The 22,967-nt window shown below is 41.5% G+C and overlaps 1 protein-coding gene and 2 non-coding genes across 17 annotated transcripts in view; all 3 read right to left on the bottom strand.

Moving 5' to 3' along the window:
• Window positions 1-22,967, bottom strand: part of PUM1 (pumilio RNA binding family member 1) — a 78,568-nt gene that overhangs the window by 6,072 nt on the left and 49,529 nt on the right. For 11 of the 15 annotated variants that reach the window (XM_037381907.1, XM_037381910.1, XM_037381913.1 and 8 more), the window contains 11 exons: window positions 20,178-20,329; window positions 16,747-16,885; window positions 15,030-15,173; window positions 13,779-14,075; window positions 11,671-11,907; window positions 5,843-6,110; window positions 5,184-5,313; window positions 4,324-4,458; window positions 2,851-2,988; window positions 1,062-1,187; window positions 290-411 (listed from right to left, as the gene is read on the bottom strand). In XM_037381907.1, coding sequence (XP_037237804.1) covers window positions 290-411; window positions 1,062-1,187; window positions 2,851-2,988; window positions 4,324-4,458; window positions 5,184-5,313; window positions 5,843-6,110; window positions 11,671-11,907; window positions 13,779-14,075; window positions 15,030-15,173; window positions 16,747-16,885; window positions 20,178-20,329 — 1,888 coding nt within the window. The remainder of the gene's footprint in view (window positions 1-289; window positions 412-1,061; window positions 1,188-2,850; window positions 2,989-4,323; window positions 4,459-5,183; window positions 5,314-5,842; window positions 6,111-11,670; window positions 11,908-13,778; window positions 14,076-15,029; window positions 15,174-16,746; window positions 16,886-20,177; window positions 20,330-22,967) is intronic. The other 4 variants (XM_037381909.1, XM_037381924.1, XM_037381918.1 and 1 more) reach the window with 2 other exon arrangements.
• Window positions 14,864-14,955, bottom strand: LOC119145692. Its single transcript, XR_005103499.1, has one exon. It is a non-coding gene; the product is annotated as a small nucleolar RNA SNORD103/SNORD85 (small nucleolar RNA).
• On the bottom strand, window positions 22,616-22,697 carry LOC119145691. Its single transcript, XR_005103498.1, has one exon. It is a non-coding gene; the product is annotated as a small nucleolar RNA SNORD103/SNORD85 (small nucleolar RNA).

Raw genomic sequence — 22,967 nt, 5'->3', positions numbered from 1 at the left:
AACACCAAAGCAAAATAAAGAAAACACCACACACAAATTCTTGGTCAAGTTCAGGAACCTGGATTAGACCTACTCTTCCAGATCTTCACCCTCACTCATAACAAGTAAAAGTTACCCTGCCAGTCACTCATCCCAGTTTATAAGCAGTTATAAATAGCACTCCATTGTTAAGCAAGAAGTTATTTTCACCTCTTTTCACCTACCTACACCCCACCCCTAACTATTCTGCAACTCTAGCATGTGCCCATGCTCCCACAGGGTGTGGAGACTTTAAAGAACAAATTCATACCTAGCAAATTTATGCTGACTCAACACAAGCACGTTTCCTCTAATTTCTGCTACAATCTTGCTCTTATCCTCAGGCCGACCGTGTTCTAGTACATGCTGGATAACATAGTTCCCATACTGATCCTGTTTGAGAGATAGCAGAAGCATGTGACAAAACACAGACAGGAACCATTAATATCAATCTAGTTCCCAATGTGCATTAAGATTTACAAACTTGAACTAAACACTAATTAAAACAGCTACTGTACAAATCACATAAATACTTTCTACTTCTACAAAAATGTGCATTCTAGAGTTTTACCAGGAGGTAAAAATGCTACATCTTTGCACCAATTATAAAACTCAAACCAATGTCCTTCAACAGGGAATGTCAATACAAGAGGAAAGGCAGCTAGGAAGGGGGTGTGCATAAAACCAACACATTTTAGGAACCCCAACAACCTGGCACTTTCTTTTCCTGGAAGTAATCGGCTCTTCATATCAAATCCCTTTAGATGTTACTTGCACTGTAACTTCTGGAGTGAAAGCATTAAGACACACACCCACTCAAGATTCTTTTCAAAAGGAAAGTAACTACAATTTTTGATACTGGCTGGATACGATGCATTTCTTGCCTGATGCGTTCCTTCCCACTCCTTCCCAGGAACGGAGTCCCTGTGTTCACCTGACCCCAGCAGCACTATAGCTGCAGTCCCAAATAGGCTGCTGGGAGCTTTCCTAATACAAACCCGTAATCAAGAAACATCTTGCACATTCTCCCTTCCCACGCTGACCTGAACAAGCTGCTCGGTGTGTTGGTGAAGTTCTTCCAAGATGGGAAGGGTCTGCTCAGGAAGACAGTGCTCGAGGATCCTCTGGATCACACGACAGCCATATGGATGTGTAGACAACGCAAAAACCTGTGTTCAACAAAGACAGGCAAGCACAGGCAGCAACACATCTGTTAGCCTTTGTGAACCCTAGAAATCTTTTGGAATTAGATGAACATGTGGTGGTTTTTCCCAGGCACGGTAGGTAATGGCAGCTCCAGATACATAAACTGAAACTGGAAACATCTGTTACCCACTGCCACAGCTCTAACTAGGTGATCACCAGCACATCACATCCCTACCTGTGCTTTAGCTTCCCCATTCATGAAACAGGAAAACAAATGGTAAAGCCTCTTGATTAATAAAAAGAGCTCTTTTACAACCAAGAATTATTATAAGCTGTGTTAAAAAACTATTTCAAAAGAATAAATCCAGCATATTGTTTGCCAGTTATGTATTTTAAAGCTATGCAGAAAATGGTATGAACCAGAAAGGTTAAAAATGCTCAGCAAGGGATTTTCCTCAATTATTTGGATTTGTTAAAAAGCCTTAACTGTGCTTAGGAGATGTGACAACAAAGAACCTTCTTTCTCATTTCTAATGGATTACCAAATCTGTTAGTAAGAACATGACACATTTTATTACTGCTGTAGTTTTCTGTCTAAAGCACAAAGTCCTATTTGGTTGCTTAAAATTAACAAAAGTAGCAAATCCAAGCAGTGAAGTTAAATTGACATTCTACAAATTTTTAGTAATTATTGAGTAAGCTGCGCAGGAAAACAGGACTTGGAAGTGCAATTAACTGCAGAAAAAGTCTTGAGGCAGTATGTTTTATCTTCCATATCAGAGTTCAGATGAAACTGAGATGGCTGGCCAAAGAAACATCAGTGCCATCAACCAAGTTCCCAGAGGTATTTCTGCCTTGCCTAACTCCCTAGTGGAAGGTCCAAAGCTAAACTCTTAACCAGTAAATCTGCTGAGCAAGTTTCTAGCTAGAATCCTCCTTGTTTTGACAGTCAAGCAAGTCCCCACTTCCACAGCTGTTCCAGGAGCAGCTGAACTAATAAAGCCTGGTTCCTGCTATAATAGCCCCAGGCTATCCTCACACCCCTGTGGCAAAACCCTCAATACTTCAAAGTCCCCCACCAAAGCCAATTAAGTTAAAGTTAGAAAAGCCCAAACCAGCGCTTTTGTAATGGAAGACAAGCTGACTACAGGTAGAATAAAGAAGCCAGCTATGCAATTAATATCCAGGACACAAATTCAGGGGAGAATACCAGAAAAAACCCCAGGAGAACGAAGCACAAATAACTGCCCTTTTCTAGGTGAAAATCATTGTTTTCCCCATGTCTGAGACCCTTGGGAAACATCAGTCCTCTAAGCCATCCTTGCAGACAAGGATCATAATGAAAGTTTACTACACCCATCACAAAACTATGCTCACCACCTTTACTATGAAGATGGATTAGTGAAAGACTTGTTTTCCCCTCCATCAGTCAAAAAATACTTGATGTTCCAGGAAAACATATTTTTTCAAGGATGCTTTACTGTGATATACCTGCACAAAAATGATAATAGAGACATGACCAAAGAGTTTCTAGGCTCCCTAACGTTGCTGCATAAACCTTTCAACTGATACTTTCTAAAATTTAAAATTCAAAATAGTTGAATAAATTACAGTCACTCTCATGCTATTCAAAGCAACATGTAAGAATACAAAGAATGAGAGTCAGTATCTTGGTCAAGGACTTACCTGTCCCTTAAATGCATCAATGATAAACTGCAGGGACTGAGGCTGCACACATTCAATACACTTCTGCACCACATGATTACCATTCTGGTCCTTCACGCACTTCAGGACGTGGCCATCCAACTCCCGTACCATCTCATTCTATTAAGAGGACAGAAAGACAAACAGAAAGCACCACCAGGATTCATGGCCGAAAAATGTAAAGTTTTCACTGCTAAATGTGGTCAAGAATATGAAAGGTATGAAGGATGCACCCGTGTCTTTCAAACTGGAAGTTTTCCTGTGGCCAAGTCCTGAGATAAAGCTGGCTGTGCTATAGAAACCACCAAGAAAAACACTGCTACAAAATGAAGATGAAGCACTCCTTTCATTGAATTTAAGCATCCTCTTACAAATTAACTATCCAAATTTAAGAAATTTTACTGATCCACAACTTCACTGTGCATCCCCCATTTTCTCCTCTGCTCTCCTCGAAGAGACAGAAATGTAAAATGCCCAGACTTCACAAAGTTTTCAGGTGTCAGCTTTATATTTCTCTAAAATGGGATCAGCACTGGGATAAGAACTTGCTAGTTCTTTTACACAGGGCACGGTAATACTGTATGATAATTAAGGAATCCGAGCTGATAAAAGTTTAGATATGACTAATGTACCACATGCAGACTAAAATCTTCACAAACAGAAAATAGAGAATGACAGTTTTGGGGAATTTAACCACACTACAAAACTGGATGCATTCAGTTTTGCAACTGATAGAAAAACAGCATTTCAGGAGCACAGAGAACTCTGACCGGCAGTGCTGGAGCTTGGGCACCACCCTGCTGACACACTAAGGCAACAGCTTAGCCCAGCCCAAAAGGAACGAGCATTCCTAAAGCCTCTTTCAGTTTTTTAATTTAATAACCTACACTGAGATCCTTGTATAACGATTCCTAACACCTTTATTAGCTAGCTTGCCTAGCTTATTTTTCATCTTAATTCATTGTTCCTAAAACCCTAGAGGAACTGCTTTATTCATGAGCTTTGAGTGGGACTCTGACTATCATCCACATCTTTCCAATGCCAGGCCTGGCTCAACAGGAACTAGTTGCTCCTTGTACATCTCACTGCTGGAAAGCAGAATATTGACCCACATATCAAAGCAGTGATATCTCAGCAAATATTAAAGGCAAAACTCTGGCACTGCTTCCTTCAAGGGATTTAAAAATGTCTTCTAGTTCACCATCATTCTCAGTTTCTCCTACATACATAATCTGATTTCAGGTAATTAACAGAGAACCAACACCATTACCAGTTAAGTGAAACAAGGAGATGACAACAAGACCCAAGAAGCATGTCACATACTTATCATGCACATCAAACGTAACAAACATGCCATAAACCAAAACAAAAAAACACCAGCCACAAGAGGAACAGAAGGTCACCAAAAGGCAAGGAACAGTAAACATCAAGAAGAAAGTTAAAATTGAAACTTACAATTACCTGCTGGTCTGGGGGAATAAACTCAAGGGCCTTCTGGATCACCCTACAGCCGTACATCTGCAGAGCAAGGGACAGAACATGCCCACGGATACGTTCTGCCAAGGCTAACTTCTGTTCCAAGCTGCCAAACTGGGAAGATGAAAACCAGTAACTACAAGCACAAAACCCTCACGTGGCCAAGTGGCCCAGCAGCCCTCCCACGCTGTCACACTAACACATTAAAGAAGAAACACTGTGCCTACTGCAAAGAAAACACCACACCTCAATGGATGTGAACAGGCCTGTTCTGTTTCTGTCAGACATGCCTGACACATGCAAAACAAACTCAAGTCAAAGGTGCTGGAGCCACCGGGGTGACATGTGCCACTTCACTAATCTTTGACAGGGTTGATACAAGACTACTGGACAGAAGAACCCCCAAGGCTTGGTGGAGAAGGAACAGACCATTTTCAAGGGGAGATGGGTGCCTGCCTAACCTAACATGAAACACAACACCTTCTCCCAGCAGATACTACTCACTGGAAATATTTCTCTTTATCCTTAAATACATGAATACTGACAGCTCAGCACAGCATCCCTGAAGAGTCCTGTTGGACCTACATCTCCTGGATATGTTGCTATTTATTCCTACACCTTTTGCATCTCAAAGCCAAGTGTCACTTCCTAGGTGAATCTTTACCAGTCCCACACCTCAGTCACCCCAACAGGAATGATGCAACTGCCTCCAGGGGGGAGGTGACATCAGTGTTGACAGATACTCACCATTTTATCTGAATAGCAGTGTTTCTATGGGCTTGTCCAATGCCTTAGGACAACAGGCATTAATTAACACTTGATGGGGAATGCAGACTTACCTCAAAGAACTTCTGGATGACGTAATTTCCAAATACATCGACCATCAGTTGGTAAGCTGCCTGGAGTATCTCGTTGAACACAAGCTGACGTTCTGCTGGGGTAGCACGCTCCAGTTTCAGCTGAATAAACCTGAAAAATATGGCTGGTGTGATGCCACTGGCACATACGCCCTCCCTCACCACATTTGTCAATACAAATCCTTTCAAAAGCCTCATATGCTAAACTCTTGCAAAACAAATCTTCAAAACACAGTTGCCCTATCCAGCAATCTGAAACCTCAAGGTGATTGAGCCACGAGGTCCATGGCCACACGTCATTGTCAGTACCCCAAAAAATCTCCTCATTCCAAGCAAAGCAGATCTCAGCAAGGTCTTGCATCCAGATGGCTCTTTAAAATGAGTTTAGCTATGCCAGTGGGACTAGCAAGCAAATTACAATACAAGCAAGCTCCTCCGTAGAGGAGAAACTCCTGGTATCAGCATTTGTTCCCAAGCAATGTTTAAAAAGAAGGGTCAGAGTGTTACACTACATGGCTTTTCACACCTCCTTTTCCTTGTTCTGCCTCTTTGCTTCAGGGTGTGATGCAAATTGCAAACAAGGCCAACTCAAAGAGCAGCTGTCCCAAAAGCTTCCCATAGCACAAGGTTTTTAACCCCACCTGGATCCATGCTGATCTTGGGAGAACTCCATGATGTGCCCAGCAATCTCCCTCAGCTGTAAGTTAGGGTACCGGTTATTGCGAAAGTCTTCAAGCAGCCTGCTTCGGCCAGAGGGCATAACATCAGACATCCCATAGCGCAAGCGAGATGAAGGGAAGAGCGTACTGCTGGGACTGAAGAGGCTGGAGGCACTGCTTGCACTGCGATACTTGGCTTCAGCTCCAGGAGCAGCAGAGATGTAACGGCCACTCCCATTTGTGAGTCCTCCTGCAAATCACAAAAACAAAGGTATGCCACCTGATGAAATCAAGTGGCCAGGGGGATTCATTTACAACCGGTGTGTGCCATTTTACTTCTAATTACTCCTCTCCCTCCAAGATGGGTTTCTGACACAGTTCAACTAGGACATACTCTCAACTATGCTAACTTAGCTGTCCCAAAAAAAATTTCAAAGGAGACATGTTCAAGCATTCCTCTGCATGGCACTGTTGTATTAAGTTCGGAACAGCAACAGATTTCAGCAAAGAACAGACTAACAACTTCTGTTTCTCACTCTGTGTCAAAACTGTCCCAACTGGACAAATGTCAATCCCACTACTTGCAACTTCTAACTACCTTATCCTCCATCATCAGGGTTTTTTTCCATCTATCCTGCTGTCATGTGAAGGAACGATTTAAAAGAAGTGTACTAGGGGTGGGGGACAGAATTAAGATGAAAATAGGCAAGAAAAAAACCAGCAAGAAGCAAGTAGAAAGATTTGGGATCTAAAAAGCAAATAACTATTAAATAAAAATCAATTAAACCCAATAAATAAATACTCTTAAAAATCCCATGCTTTCACAAATGCCCTGAAGATTTTCACCAACATTAAAGCAGCCACTGAGTTAGGCGGTAACAAGTGTATGGGGAATAGGTAATGATTTATCACATAGTTAGCAAACTGCAAGCATTGACAGGCACCAACATAAACCTTCAAAAGCTGTTTCCTTGCTTGTAGGAAATGCTCCCCAGCTATGAGCACTCCTTCCCTTTCCTGCGGGCTCGGGATCCCTCTGCTGGCCACAGACCGCACGGTGCTTTCAGCCAGCACAGGGGTGTTTCCCAGGTGGGAGGGAAAAAGTCCTCCCTAGAAAAACGTTCTTATCACATGGGAACCTGCCACCTGAAAGGCACATGTGAGGCAGAGGGGGAAAACCACCTGAAAAAAAAAAAGCTACAAGAAGTCTTTGCAAAGGAGGGAAGACCTTCAAGTCAAACATCGGTAGGGCTGTCCGCAAAGAGAACTGACATTCTCCTGGCAGCCGTGCACATGACAGTGTCTGAAATACAAATATTAAGTGAAATTAAAAAAAAGAGCTGAGTGAACTGCACCCCTCTGCCATCAATGACTGAAGGAAGCTCCCAGGCAGGAAACACTACATGAGAATTAAGTATCTGATAATGGCCTAATTAAGTTCCCCTGTCTCTCAGCTGAACAAACTGTTCTGACTTCTCCAGAGCTGGTGCCAAACCTCCATGTTTCTCGACACCTGAAAGCTTCTTGCTTTCTTACACTGCCTTGCCAATGCAGTGGCCATCATCTTCTCTACCTACCTGACTTCTTAATTGAGCAAGAACTCCAAAAAGTGACCATGTGATATTCCTTACTGCTGGAAGGACCAGGATATTCAAAGGAACAGTAAGTCACCTCTCAGGTAAAGGAAACCCAACAGTGACAAGCTGAGCAGTGGCATAATAATGTTTTCCATGGCATTCAAAGAACTCAGAAACCACTTGTTTTTTGAAGGCCTGGAGCAAGTAAAAGTCACAGCACTAACAGGCTAAAGTGGGAAACTAGTTCCTGATCATCTGCACATGGCTGTAAGAGGAAAGGGTTTAGTGCTCATGCTGTTATCTATCTTAGTTAAGAGGAAAAGCACAGTTTGTACAGAAAAAGTCTCCTCTGTCAGAGGTTTCCTGAGAAAAACCATCTGATCATTTTGGAGATTCAAAATAAACTATGAATTACTCCAGCTTTCTACCCATCTCTCTCTCCTGATGCAGATGCTGACTGCAGGTCTCCCCATGATGTTCAAGATCATACTGGGAACTAAAAGACCCGTGGGGGACAGATTTCCTAAGTTCAGCAATCACTTCTGAAATCCACCTGTCAAGCACCAAAGGCCAGAAACCTTGGAACACCTCAAGCTCCTTTATGTCAGTGTGTGGCTGGCAAGACCCATGACTCTGCCAGATCCCAGACTCCAATGGGATCTTACCAATATCTACAACAAAACAGCTTCTTGTTCAAGAGCAATACAGGGAGGCTGGGTGCTCCTGAAGCCCTCAGGGGTGCTGGGGTAGAATAAAGGGGCAAAAACCCCAAAGAAGTGACAGGACTCCTGCAAGATGTTGGCACCGATCATTTCTCCTGTGTACTCAGCCAGAACAAACTTCAAAAGGGTTGTCTGCAAACCGTGTGGAGACATCCAATATATTGTCCGAACACCTCACTGCCCCGTGCAAAGCACTCTGCATCGACATATGACAGCAAACCAGTGTTGTACCCTGCACATGGAGGTTGTATAGAAGCGACAGCTGTGGTGTGGTTCTGCCTCTGAACATATCGACCATATCTTCTTAAAAGTGTCTGGGATGTATCCGGAAAAATCTGTGTCTGGGGAGGGCAAAGTGCACAAACTATCCTGGGGACTCCAAGGCAGACATGTTACTCAGACTCACACTGCTGCTGTAACAACTGAGTGTTTCCTATTTTGAAACGGTAAGTCATCTTCTCAGCGCTTGCTGGGACACTCAAGACAGACGTTAACCTGAAAAAATTGCTTATTCTGGGAGTGGGGAGGACAAAAAAAAAGGACAACGAAAGGATGAGTCAAGAGGAAAACACAGGGGAAGAAACACACAGGCTACTGTCTGAAAACAAAGCACTTCTTAAGCAAGCTTCCAGGGAACTTTTATAAGGCCCTCAAATTGCTCTGCAACGGAGGAGTCTGCACTATAAGAAAAGCCAGAACAATGGGGGGGAAAAGGAAGATGAGAAGATGTCTCTGTGAGAAAGCAGGTGGAAGTGTCCCTGCTGCTCTCCCCTACGGAGGGCTCAGCACAGAGGCATCAGGCAGTGCCCACCCAGCCAAGGGGACAACACGCTGGCTCTCGGGGCTGGGAAGGGCAGGAGCCAGCAGCCTCCAGACACCCCCAGTGTCACTGCTCCGATCTGTCACCCCATGCAGCCTGGTGCCAGGGTGTGCCACCAGCCACCCAGCCCAACAGTCCTCCCAGTCAGTCACAGCTAACCGATTATCAACTCCCCAGCCAGTGTTCCCAGAAAAGTCTCTAAGAAATTAAAATCCAGATCCCCATTCCAAACTGGGAAAACCCAGAGCCAGACACATTCTGCCCCAGCCTGCAGCGTGGTGTTTCTATTGGGATCAAACCACTACATACACATGGGCTGACAAAAACTGTTAGTGGGACTACACAAACTGATGTGAAGCGTAACCTGGCCAAAATTAAATTTGAGAATTTTTTTAAAAAACATATTTAGTAATTTATAATTCTATAATTTTGATAAGTATTGGGGAAGAAGAGGGCCCCTGCTGCCTCTAGCACCCAAAAGTGCATATTTATTTACAGTTGCTTTGTTCTAGTTATGCACAGTTGCGTATATTGCATACACCTTTGAGTTTAAAGCATACATTTAGCTCAACCTTCCTCCTCCAGTAGTTCTTGTCGTAAGAACTGACTGCATGGTTATTTCAGGTACTTGTGATTGCCCAGACATTTCACAAGGTCACTTTACACCACCAGGAAAAATAACTAGCTTGATAAATACACCCCATTTTTCACAGCTATGAGCCTTCAGAAAGCCAGAAGAGCCAGAGCAGAATCTTTACACACAACATAAACTCAACAAATGGTTGGTTGACTTGTGCATCATGAGACATGACAAAGTCAAACGCACAACTTACACTGCATTTAACCATAGATTTGCTGATTGCAAGTCAGATTTAATGCCAACTTCTTATGTCATTGTGTAACCCTGAAATCAAAGTTACTTGAAGTGACTCTCCCAGGTTGTCTGCCCCCACGTAATGCAATGCTAGGACGTGGTTCTAAACCAGACTGCTCTAATTTCCCTTTTTGCAGACAACACATGTGGGGGTTCCCATCTGTCCTTTCATTTTTAGATACTTAGAAATACTCCTCATTATCTTTGTCACAAACCACTTCTGGTATCACTCCCAAATAGAAAAGGAGCCAGCCTCAAGCTTCTTATAAAGGAAAAACTGTGCTGTTATAGCAGTAGAACTTATTTTATAACCAAAGCAAACCACAACTACATGTAATACTGTCTTCTGTTACAGGTGAAAGAGAAACTTAAAAACACTAAAATGATCTTTTACAGATTTCAAGGTGGAAATCACAGAAGTGCAGAGCTATTCTGGATGAGATTTTTCTTGCAGCATTATCAAGCATGAAGTCAGCCATGGAGGAAATCTGGCTACAAGGCGAGGAATATTTTGTCAAGGTGGGAAGACCCATGCAAACTGCTCTGGGGCACAACCCATTTATGTAAATGGTAACTTCGCTTTCTTTCCAGAGTTTGTTCTCACACAGATTAACCTTTCTCTGATCCAGTTTTTCAGATTCATTCTTTTGTTTGCCTGCAGGGGCAACAGACTTCTAGTGCCAGACTTGGAATCTGGTTAGTCTTCAGCATTAATTTACTGTAGCTATTTAACTGTCAGCTTAAGGCTTGTACAGCTGCATAAATAAAGCTAAAAACCCTTCCAATTCTATTAAAGCTCTGAACAAGGAAAGATGGTAAATCTAAACTTGATCTCAAAAAAATTGTATTCATTACTATTCCATGCTAACCTTTAGCCAGCATCAGATTTATTGCACATGCATGTAATAAACATGATAAATATAGTATTTGATGACTGTGTATATGCATGGAAAACTGTTCTGATAACCAAAAGTTTTGTTAAATCCAGACAGACATGTGACAGAACCAAAACAAAGTGATATTTTGAGCAAGTACTAAATTATCTGGTGCAGTTGCAATGAATAACCCATCTTACTTGTTTATGAGGCCTGGAAATGAACACTTCAGGAAGTTCAGATGAGCACTGCTTTATTATTTAACATTTGCTTTATTCTAAGATTTACTTTATTACATGTAAAGTGCTTTGGGACAACTAGAAGCTCTTCTAGAAGACATAGCTTGTGTAAAGTGATGTATCTTAGCCTCCCCCATGCACTACTGTGCTTTGATAAGGCCATATCGATGGGAGATTTTCAAAAGCAAACTCACAAAATCCTCAGCTAAAAGCTAAGCAACTGCTCCAGATAACACTGCAGGTTTCGGTTAAAAGAAGAAACTTTATTCTAAGCTCATTAGTTTTATTATTGAAAACTTAATGGGTATTTTAAAACATTTGACAAGTTTAAGCATCAGCACTACGTATTTATCTTATCCAGCATTAAAAAAACCAAATGGTATTGTTACAAGAATTGCACAAGAAAAAGATCTGTTTTTCCAAATACTTGGAATTGTTATCTGTAATTTAGAGATGAGGAAAAAGAGGCGGCAATACAGAAACCTTCCTGTTTAACAGCTGAACTACTGCAAGAGACAAGCCCATAACACAAGTGCTACAACTGCTGCTTGAGTGTTTCACCTACTACTTCTGCAAAAGCAGGGACCCTGCCACAGGAATAAGAGCCGCAGCTAGGCAGCTCACCCACCCAGCCGTGGAGTGTGCGCATCTCTGCAGCGAGGTGCTCCCTGCAGTGCTGGGACAGCTGCAGTGTAGCCCTTACCCAGGTTTAAACTTGAAGATGATCCATGTGAAGATAAGGAAGGTGGTGGAGTCTGAGAGTGGCCAGGTCCTTGGCTGGGCAGAGGCATTCCCACAGGTCCAGGGGAGGAGGAAAACCCAAGGCCATTATAAAAACTATGTCCTATAGGTGTTAAACTGCTGGATGTCCTCTTGTACAGGTCACTGCTCCCTGTAAGGGAGTCTCTGCGGGAGCCACTGCCCGTGTTGGAGTTAGCAACTGAAAAGAGTAAGAAAGAAAAATTAATTTTGTGATGTCAACAAGGTGCCTGAGTCAACTGGATAGCTGGAGAGCCAGCACAACAGCACCTATTAACTTCATTGCACCAGGCTTTCATTTTCCTAAGGGTGTTGCATGTGCCCAAATGAAATGCATTAACTAAAACCACTTTGTTAATGATCGAGCAGAAATCCTTGATTTAAAAAAACCAGCTTGACTCCTGTCTTTGCGTTTATAGTTTTGTAGTTTTTCTACCTATAGAACACATCGAGAAATACAGCTCCAGAAACCTACAGACAGAAAGATCAAGAAGATAAAAATCTACGCAAAGGAAGGGACAGAATGAAAGGACAGCTAACAAGTGGCTTTTGGACACAAACGCTTAACACTTTGCTTCTGAACCTTCAGAAGAAGGTTTGAATACTTCAAAGTTCTTCCTAAGCATATCACTTAGTTTAACAGAAGATATTAGATCACCCTGCAAGCACTGCCTCATATTTATTCTCTGGCCGTTACAGCTAAAACAAATTCAATGTGAGATTTTGTCTATTCATGTTTACTTAAGAGCATGTACAGCTTCGTGTACACTTACTTGAAATCCTTGTGCTCACCTCTCATTATATGAGAAAACAGCTCCTGTTTGCATCGAGCTTTATTGAGATGGAAATCAGAATTCAACTTAACACATAAACCCAACATTTTTTTGAAGAGTTGTTTTAATAGTCAAATACAAACTCTTTAAATGCACTATCAACTTGAGGAAAAAATACAACTTTGCATTAAAATCTTGTCTAATAAATAGTGAAATTGTTAACTGTAGTGAGCCAATCATTTTTCATGACTGCACACAAGTTCCAGAAGCAACAGCCTCACATTTCTATTCATGGATTGAGGGAAAACAAGTCTGTGCATCTTGGTATTGAGCAAACTAGTAATTGAATTCAATTAGTTAAATAAACTGAAGTGCAAGAAGCAAATGCTACGTTTACCTGAATCCAAGATGGTTCAAATTCTCAGTCTAGGTTTAAGAAAAATATTTACAATAATGTATATTTAAAACTGTGATTTGATGCAGTGACAGTATGTCCCTCAGTCTTTTCTGATGGAGCAGGTTCAAAAGGCATGTTTTAACTTGCCCTTCACACAGATGAAAGCAGAAAAGTACAGGACATAATTACTACCTCTAAGACTAAGCAGTAATTAAAACAATTGTTCTACTTCAAAAAAACCCACAAAACTAGGAAAAAAAAACACCCCAAACCACAGACATCTTTCTGGTTTGGTTTTATTCTGAAAGAATCTTTGTCTCCAACTGCCTAAAAACCCAACTAAAAACAAACCATATACGTAACATTTCTCACAACCACAATAAATGACTTTTTTTTGTGTATGATAGAAACAATTCACAGAACAAAGCACAGAAACCACCTCAGACCAGTTCTTTTAAAATCATGAAAAGTTACTTAGCCATTATTCTGAGGTAGGAGTTAGCACACGGATGGATACCACTCGAGCCAATTCCTGTTAGCCCAGTGTCTCCACTGAGCACATGCAGGTAAAGGCAAGAAAATTCAAAGCTGTTCAAAAACTTAGATCTGTAGCAACAAAGCAACGACTGATAATATGTATAACAAAACAAATTCATTGCTTTAGTACTTCTAACTGTATCATCTACTAAAAGAATCTGCACCAGAAAGAGCTGCAGATTTTGAAAACCAAAGTAGTCCCTAAAAGAAAATTTCCATTTAACCTCAGATACATGAAGAGGAGAGCTCAGCAGCTCAGTGCATCAGTGGCTCACAAGCCCCCTAGCTGCATTTGGAGCTATCTGATGATCTCCTTTTTCCCCAGGAAGAAGTTGCTGTTCTTACCTGCGGTCCCAAATCCTCCCAGCGCAGACCCCAGCGTGGCACCAAGAGAGCTGCTGCTTCCAAATCCCAGGGAAGTGTTGGCAGGCTGGGCAGAGCCCTGAGAGAAAAGCGAGCTGCTCTGGGAATTACTGCTGAGAGAGCTGTTGCCGTAAAACGAGCTGGATGCCAGGTTGTTAGTGGGCTGCTGCTGGGGCTGGGGCTGGGGCTGCTGAGTTCCTAGAGGGCGAAATGGTCCGTTTGTCGTTCCTGCCAGGCCACCCGCTGCACCATTGGCCGAAGCTGCAGCTGCTGCAACCGCTGGAAAGAAAGTAATTGGAAGCATGGACTGAAAAAATCCATTTTCATAGCAGTTTTGCAAGTTAAAACTTAGCAGGTTCCTTTTATTTACTATAGATTTTTTTCTTTCCTCTCAGGATGAAAAACTCTCTTTCGTGTCAAATTGCATAGTCTCTTTACTTTATACCTGAACTCCACAAGTCTTGCACGTAGCTACTGAATACCAACAATGCCTAGTTATCATGCTGCTTGTAGTATTAGAGCTACATAGATCAAACATACAAAAGAGTTCCCTTTCTCCTGAGAACTAAGATTCAAATCATTAACAGCCACACACTTAGCAACATCCAACTAAGAAACGCAAGTTTTGAAATACGCAAAATTGTCCTTTAGTGCACAAAACACAATCTTGCAGTGCTAAGAATGTCAAAACCAAGTATTTTGTTTATCAGCCAGTTCCAAAGTAAAAGCAAAATAAACAAGGAAAATAAACAAAGAAACAATTAAAAGGCTCATTTTATAACCTGTAACTAACACTGGCAAAGACTGCTTACACACGCAGATTCTGACTGAAAACAATCCTTTCAAAGCCTTGAACTCCCAAAGAACCCTAATAAAACCCAAAACAACTCATGGCAAAGGCCAGGCGTGTAACATTTTATACAAGGTGATCATTCAGGAGTCCTACACAGGCTAAAACATTTAATTATGTGGAAAGCTAGATAACAGCAGACAAATTTAAATAACTGTCACAAAACTCTGCAAAAACACTAAGAGTTTACACGACGCCACCTCTCTGAGGCTGTTCTGGAGGCTCAGCCCACAGTGAGCACAGAGGATGTTCTCAACAACAATCCCTGCGATGGATCTCAGTGAGGGCAAGTGTGTCATCATTGCCAGCAGAGCCCAGAGGAATTCAGGTCCACCCCCTGCCAGGGACAGAACAGATTTTCACTTGACGGGACTGGGACTCACCAGCTTGAGCCGCAGAAGAGCTGATGATGACTGGAGCGGGCGCTACCAGACGGACAGGGGCCCCTAGGCCATTCCTGGCCCCTGCATTCACCACAAGAGCACCTGTTTGGTCATAGTAAGCAGCAGGAGCCAGCACTGGGTAACCTGAAGAGGCAAATTGCAGGTGCACAGGTAAGGTAACAAGCAATGCAACACATGGCAGATCAATCATCTTCTGACGAGTATGGTGCAACAGGATTTTTTGAAGCAAAATCTGAATGGAAAAAGAAAAAGCAACAACAGCTTTGCTCTCCTGAAGGTTGGGGCCAGGGGGAGGGGATTCTGTCTTTAACAGTCTACAACTTTACAGTAGTAAGACTTTCAGGTAAAGAAGACTCTTTTCCTTCCCTGAACCTATGGTACTAGCATTGTCTTCAGTGTAAATTCAGTTACACAGATTAAAAAAGGGTCTTAAAATACAAAAGCACTATTTATTTTCTGTCATAAGTACAACGTGCTGAGGCTTTTCACATATGTGAACACACTGCACTTCCAGCTCTCCCACTGTATGCTGAAGTTTTCAGAGTGCACAAACCCCCAAACAAGACATGGAAATTAAAGTTACGTATTTTGAAGGCATATATATTAAAGAATACTTTATGATACATAAATAAAAACTCTTAAATCAAATATGCTGGTGATAACACACAGCACGTACTTTCAGCAGTATATAGCTGTTTAGGTACCTCACTATATAATTCTACAGTTAAATACAACTTTTTCCTGGAAGTGAAGTGGTTCTCCAAGGTGGAGTCACAAAGAGAATGCTCCTGTGAATATTTGCTTTGCAAACATAATCCCCAAAACCCCAAAAATGCAGGGTTAAGAAAATGTGTAGATTGCTTGGAAACATGCATGTTATTTGTAACTTAATACAGCAACATTCTTCTTAAACCTTAAAAAAAACCCTGTGTAAACATGTGACACTTCCAACAAGGAGATCTGAGGTCGAAATAATCCTCTTTTACATTGACCAGCTGGACATACCTGCACATTATTCAAAACACTTAGGTTTGCCCTTTTGCCATGACAGTAACAGTCTGTATAACTGAGCGTCGAAAGCATTTGTATCACACAGCCTCATGGAACCAAGTTAGAATTTATACAGTAGCTCCTCTCTTGCAGAATTATAATATAGAATAAAACCCTGCTTCTTTTACTGATTTTCTTGTTTTTAAAACACTAGTATTTGCCTGGAAGTAATCATTAACAGGATAGGGACTTTCCCCTTCAAGTCAAACACCTGGCAGGTATTGAGAGACAAGGCTAATGAATGGGACTAAGATATCTCTGAGGTTTTAAAATAAGGATCATATAAGCTACCATGATCCACAACAAAATCTGAAATCAACTTTCGATAGGAGCTATCAATTCTTTTGAGTACACAAGCAGCTAATGCGCCCAGACAGCAATACAGTTGATAACATTTGTTTTCAGCTGTGACTCAGGGGTCTAAGCCCTGATTTAACTTAAATGCTGCATAGGTAGGTAGGCTCACATCTAACAGACTCTCAAAAATGCCCTGTATACCCACAGATTAAAACTGGGGAAAAAAAAACCCAAAACCCAAAATACTGTTGAATGTCAGGCAAATGTGACACCATGCAGAGACACAAGATATAATGTTCTTAGATCTCCCTGGGCACTGAAGAAGTTGCAGCTCCCATGGAGCCCCTACCTGGCATCCCTGCTGCCAGCCCTTGTCCAAAGGCAAGGGCAGAATTGACAGCTGCAGCAGCCACCAGCGGATCAGTCTGCTGTCCCTGCTGGTTCTGATTTGGGGTCAAAGGACGCTGACTGGCTCCGCCACGGAGAACCTGGAGAAGACAGAGGAACATGGAGCTGTTTATTTTGGGACCCAGAAGCAAGCCGCTATCACCAGACCCAGGAGCATCAGCAGCAATCTAGTTGAAGTTCTTGCACAACTGGTGTGTGACAACCCCTCCCCTTTACTCAGGACAGAGCTGCCTTCGCCACCACAAGCCCTGGCACCACTACCATGGGTAAATGCGGAAGACCCAAATTAAATAATACATCCTTTCTCAAGCTTACTGAGTATAATCTGGCAGCGCTTCATCATCTGAGTTCTTTTATTTTTTGATATACCTTCAGTACTCATTCTTTGTTAGAAATGTTTGCCCCATCCCAGATAAATTTGGTCACTGCCACAAAAGCACTGCTGAAAGCCCACTTGAGCAGAAACCTTAAAAAGCCTGACTTATGAGCTGGGGACTGGTGACACAAGGTGACATCGTTTTTTCCAAGCTGCCAGCCCCCACAGAAAACAAGAGACCCAGTGACATGACATTTACTCATTGGAAATAATGACCAAAGATCACACACATCTTTTATACGTAGCTCTTGTGGTTTAAGCACATGTTGCTCTCAAAAGGGAAGACGGCAAACTGACCTTTCCTGTAATTACCTGTGACAGGCTTTGTTTGCAAAAGCCTTTTACTCAAAGTGGTGATGCAAGAGTCTGCACCCATTAGCGAGGTCAGCTTATTAAAAAAGCCATCCTCTGGTACTCAGCATGTCTTGCTGCAAAAAGTAACTTTGTGTGTGTCACTGAAAAAAGTTATTAAAAAGAAAAAAAAAAACAACTTTGCAACCTAAGAAACTCGGAGAGGCTCCTGAAGTTAACAGATTCAGACACGCATCCCAGAGTTTGCTATCCCTGTCAAAGCCTGAACACAAACTCTCCAGTCTAGGGAGTCTCACAAGTTGCAGCTGGTTGGTAAACACACAGTGTGCAAGGGCACCGTACAGAATGTACGCAATGGATGGTAGGCTGCAGGAAGGGAAAGGTTAGTGGTTTTTTATAAATTCACTATTAAGATGTCGTAAGCATACAAATCAACTGTCCATAATCACTGCTCTAGATTTCCAAAAACATTTGCCTCAGCACTTAGAAAAAATTCATCCAAAAAGTACACACTGTATCCCCGTATGGATGGAAGGTTTGCATCAAAAATAATACCGATCATCCCCACTTGGGCTTGCTTCATGCCTATAAAAGTAATGAGAAATATTATAAAGGCTACTGGTGATTGATATTTTTTATTTTAATACCCTAAGCTTTCTCAGAAGCTCTCTTGGCACACACCTTCCTTACTGGGAAAGGCTCCCAATCTGAATGTCAAAGCATAAATGGCTTTAACACACCCTTAACGCCGCTCTACTTGTGCGCACAGGTACATGCAAGAGGTCTGCTCAACACACTCCTGCTTGTGACCTCCCGTGTGGGAGGTTTGATGACTAACTTTGTCAGGAGCTAAGTGTTCTCCTGATCACTGGTCTAGAATCATTGGTGTGAATCATTACTGCTTTGATTACCTGCAAAGGTCTTATAATACTACCCAGCACTGGGGTTTGCTTTAGCTTTCAAAGCAGAAGCTAATAAATTCAGCTGCCAATTGCAATCCTCTAGAACTGCCATCTCAAACACACAAGGACCAGAAAAGGAAGGCTTTGTGATACTATGAGAAAGGAGCCACCTTGATTTTCAGCAGGATAATGAACCCATTTTGCTTCCAAGCAGGAAGTACCATGGGACAGAGGCCAGTAAAACTCTATAAAGCCAACATCAGGCAAGGACCAGTGCGTAACAGAGTATTATGAAAAACTAGCGGGGGTTGTGTCAGAGAACCCGCCAGGTTACAGAAGCCTAAGTCCAGTTCTTGACACCTGTTCTACAGGCTCTGCTGAGTCTGAAAGGAGAAAAGTGGAGCATATCCAAATGCATGTCCATGGGGAACAAGAACCAAAACAAGGGTGGTGGGACATGCCTCATCCTTTCAGCATTATACTCGGGTTTAGCAACTATCGGTTTAGTCTGAAAGTTTGCATTATTTTTTAAAATGCTTATTTAAATAGCAAGCTAACAATCTGAACTCTCACAATTCTGTAAAACATTTAGTAAAGGAAGAAAATTATTGTTCCCTATAAATTCTCATACCAGTCTCTCAGTTTCCAACTTCTGCTCCAGCAGTTGCTAGATTCATATTTGTGTCGTCAACATCAGAGGAACAACTTAAATATCAGACCTTTAAAATGCTTATTTTATCTAACTGAAATTAGGAAAATTAACCTAGTTAAATTCCAAGTATAGAAAAAAAAACCCAACCACAAAACTAAAAAACCCCGGAGAAGAAATTACACAGTGATTTATCACAAAGATGTGTAACAATTTTCAACAGAAGAAAAAGTACAGGCCATATAATCCAACATGCCAAGGGATTAAGACAGAAGAAGTGGACAGTGCTAACCCCATCACACACATACCATTTACAAAGCATGTACAAAAAACTTCCCCTTACCAACCCCAGTGTGACCTCTTCACTGTGGTGGTTTTTTTTTTTTTTTTAAATACTGTTTATACAACAGATACCCATCTCAATATTAATCTCTAACACAAAGGGGTAACAGCAGACTATATGAAAACCCGCCATCAAGTTTATTAGTTGTGTCCTTTTAGGTGTCAAATTCTCCCATTTTTCGTGCAGACTACAGCACAACAGCTGCACAGTTCACCTTACAAAAATAACAAATCCAGTGTTTTCTTTTTGCACTCATCTTTTGTCTCCAAGTCCTCATATGTGTATGCCAAACCAATCCATTCTGCTGTTATTTTGGCCCTTTAAAGCTAGTCTTCATCAAAAAAAGCTTTTCAGACTGGACAGCACCCTGAAGATAAAAACACACTTACTGACATTTAGTATTTGACACACATTATCTGCATGGCCTTCAAATTCAGCGATGGGCACAAAAACAGATGGTGAAATGATCATTTCCACTCACACACCAACAGCTTGTGTTTGCTACTGCAGGTGTTCACAAACCCATCAGTTTACTTGCTTTCCAAAGAATTAACACACAATCGTTCACCACCACCGATGCCCATGTGCTACCCTCCCATGTGCATGATGTACAAATCACATAGCAGAACACATAGATGTTTGTTTTCCTCTTTTTAAGAGGTCAAAGACTATTCTCACTTAAAACTACCTAAGGGTCAGGAGCAGTCGTAAAAAAAAATAAAAATAAAAAAAATCAGGGTCTTGAAAGCTGTTCTGCTCCCCGTGGATGACCTGACATGCTACCCCTTACCTGTTGTTGGCCCTGCTGGGTTTGCTGAGTGGTTTGCTGATTTGCTGAATTAGTAGCAGCAGCAGCCGCGGCAGCTTGCTGCTGGAAGAGACTGGCAGGATAAACTCCCCAGGGCGTAACTCCATAGTACTGGTGAGGGACAACTGCCGGGCCTGAAACACCAAGGAAATCAGTGAGCTTCTGTAGTGTGACATGCATTACACAGCAAACACTCACCAAAAATACCTGCTCATCAGATTTGGCTTAAATCCTATTTCAAGGTGATCTGCTTTAAATCCTTTGCAAACATGGAAGGATTCTGACATTTGTATTACTCATTTTTAAAAACCTTTAAAGTCAGACCTGAAATTTCATTTTTACTTGCTTTTACCTTATTGGATGAGGTCAAATTCTGCTACTAGTGATCCTGTTGAAATTCCATGGTTTTATTGTTGTGCCCTAATTTTACGGTGAAGGAACAAAAGCTTATCTTTAACCAAAGGAGAAGGAAACTTGCTTAAACACAGAGATATACAAGTCTATTCTAATCTCAGATGACATTCACAGCTCAGCAACATCTATCGTTTAGCTCCCCAATAAATAAAGAAGATCTCTTCATAGCTGGATAGCATCAATTCTCAAGTGTTTAAAATGTTATTTTTCTAGCCACTCGGTCCTACTTCACATTTGCAAACCACCACGGAAGAGCCTGTATGATCCTATATGCTTTCATATATCCTCCTCCTCAAACTTAAGAGGCTTAAAAAAAACCCAAACCAATAATCTTGGAGAGTACCAGAAAAAGCATAACGTTTAAAAAGTCATTGTGTTTTATCAAGTCTCAGGACATCACATGCTTAATTTGGCAACAGCAGAATGGCAGCCTATATCCTTAAACAGTTCTAGTTGGCATAATGCTGAGGAAGCAGTGAGTACACTACGCTGAACGGTAGAGTCCCTCCCACCACGTAACATGTATGTGAATCCAATAATATTTTTTAATGTCTGTTCTGTATCTTTTGGAAAGGTCAGCAGAAAAGTAGAAGTATCTTCTTTGCTTTACAAATACATCACCTATCCCATGGGTTCCTTCCCCACGGTAGGAGTAACTTATGGCATGGTAGCCTTTTTAAGGTAGAGTGCCACAGTCACGTTTGACGCTGTAGAATAAGCAAGTCTTCAGTGAATTTGAACCACATGCCTGCTCTTATATGGAGTAAAAATAGCTTCTATTTTACAAGAGACTGCCAGCATTTGAGTTTCAACCAAGTTATTTCAGTACTGCTGTTAGTTATACCTTACAGTAGGTAAGGTAAGTATTTGCCTCAAGAGACTTAAGAACTATTCCCTCAAAAACGAGGGATGACAGTAAAAAGAGATGCAAAAAGACACTGCTGAGTATAAACTGGGTATGACAAAGGGGGGAAAATAGGAAGTATTGTTTTGGTGTTGCTGTTTTTTATACAGTAACATGTGTTTGTCTCAAACTACTACATAATGCAAAAGCAATCCACTGTGCAGCAGTCTGGATCTTAGCCTAGATGAACTAGTGCTCCTGTTACCAATTCAGCAGACTGGTGAGAATCAGCAGCACTTCAAGAGACTAATTTCGTATTTAATAATTAAATATTAAATGCATTATTTCAGAAGTGTAATAGTTACTCTTATTATTTATTTTTAACCACCATACTTTCCTCAAATTTAGGATTTTGTAGCATCATTAACACATGTGCCCAGCATTACGTACAGCAGGGAGATGTTACAAGTACCCTGTTGCATTGCTGAAGCGCCTGGTATTAGACACGCTGAACAGCTGGGTGTGAATCTCACACTAAAGCTCTGCCACCAAATCCACCCATGCTGGATTTATTGTGTAAAGTAAATCTTTACACAGTAAAGTGTAAAGTACGCTGTCAGGCTGAGAAGGTGACCTATCTGTCTTACTCAGGTTTGTCTTGGAGCAGCAACCATTTTTTTCTTACCTTCTAACCTGGAAATTCTTGAGTAGTGGTAGCTAAAATGAAAAAAGCTGCAGAAAATGAATCTGTCCCATAATGGTACTGCCTATTTTGACTTAAGTAGTTACAGACACATAGCTAATCGGTGGGTTATAAACTGTTTATATTCAGTCAATGCAGATCAGATACCAACTGCTAGGGTGTTTCGGCACTCAACAGGAAAATAGTCGCAACTGCTCCATTTTATGCAAGTAATTAGTCTGTGTTTGCCATTAGGCCACTAGGAAGTTGCTGCAATACTCTTTATCTGGGCAAAATTTGGGCATCTCTCTGGGTTATTTTAATCTTAGTTCTAATTATCAAACAAGCATAGTCTAGATGGGGCTTTTTTTCCTAGTTAGTGGATGCTCATCAGATCTGCAAAAGCCTTAGGTGTTTAAAAGAAGAAGAGGCACAAAGACTTTGAAGTTTGCAGGCAGCTGGGCTTAAAAGAGCTGCAAGTCTGGCTCAGCTCATTTGAGCACATGGTGAGGCTCATTACCGATCATTACTCTCAGTGAGGGCAAGTGTCATCACAGCCAGACTTATAAAAACATGCAGATTTTTTCTTTACTTCAGGAGATACTGCACCTGCTTTTATACTTATTAAAGACATGCATACATGAGAAAATAAAAGCCATTCCAGTGCCTTTGAAATCATATATTCCCATTACTACATCTCACACACTGGCCAGACACCCACAAACATTCCTTTCAGAAACATTAGCAAATCCATCTGTAAGTGTGCTCATAACAAAACTTTTGCTTTTAATGTCAGCCTTCACCCTCAAATCTCTTTAAGCACAAGCCATAC

The sequence above is a fragment of the Falco rusticolus genome, chromosome 3, assembly GCF_015220075.1.
Source record: "Falco rusticolus isolate bFalRus1 chromosome 3, bFalRus1.pri, whole genome shotgun sequence".
Classification (NCBI taxonomy): domain Eukaryota; kingdom Metazoa; phylum Chordata; class Aves; order Falconiformes; family Falconidae; genus Falco; species Falco rusticolus.
The sequence above is the reverse complement of the archived record's forward strand: the minus strand, read 5'-3'. Positions and strand labels throughout refer to the sequence as shown.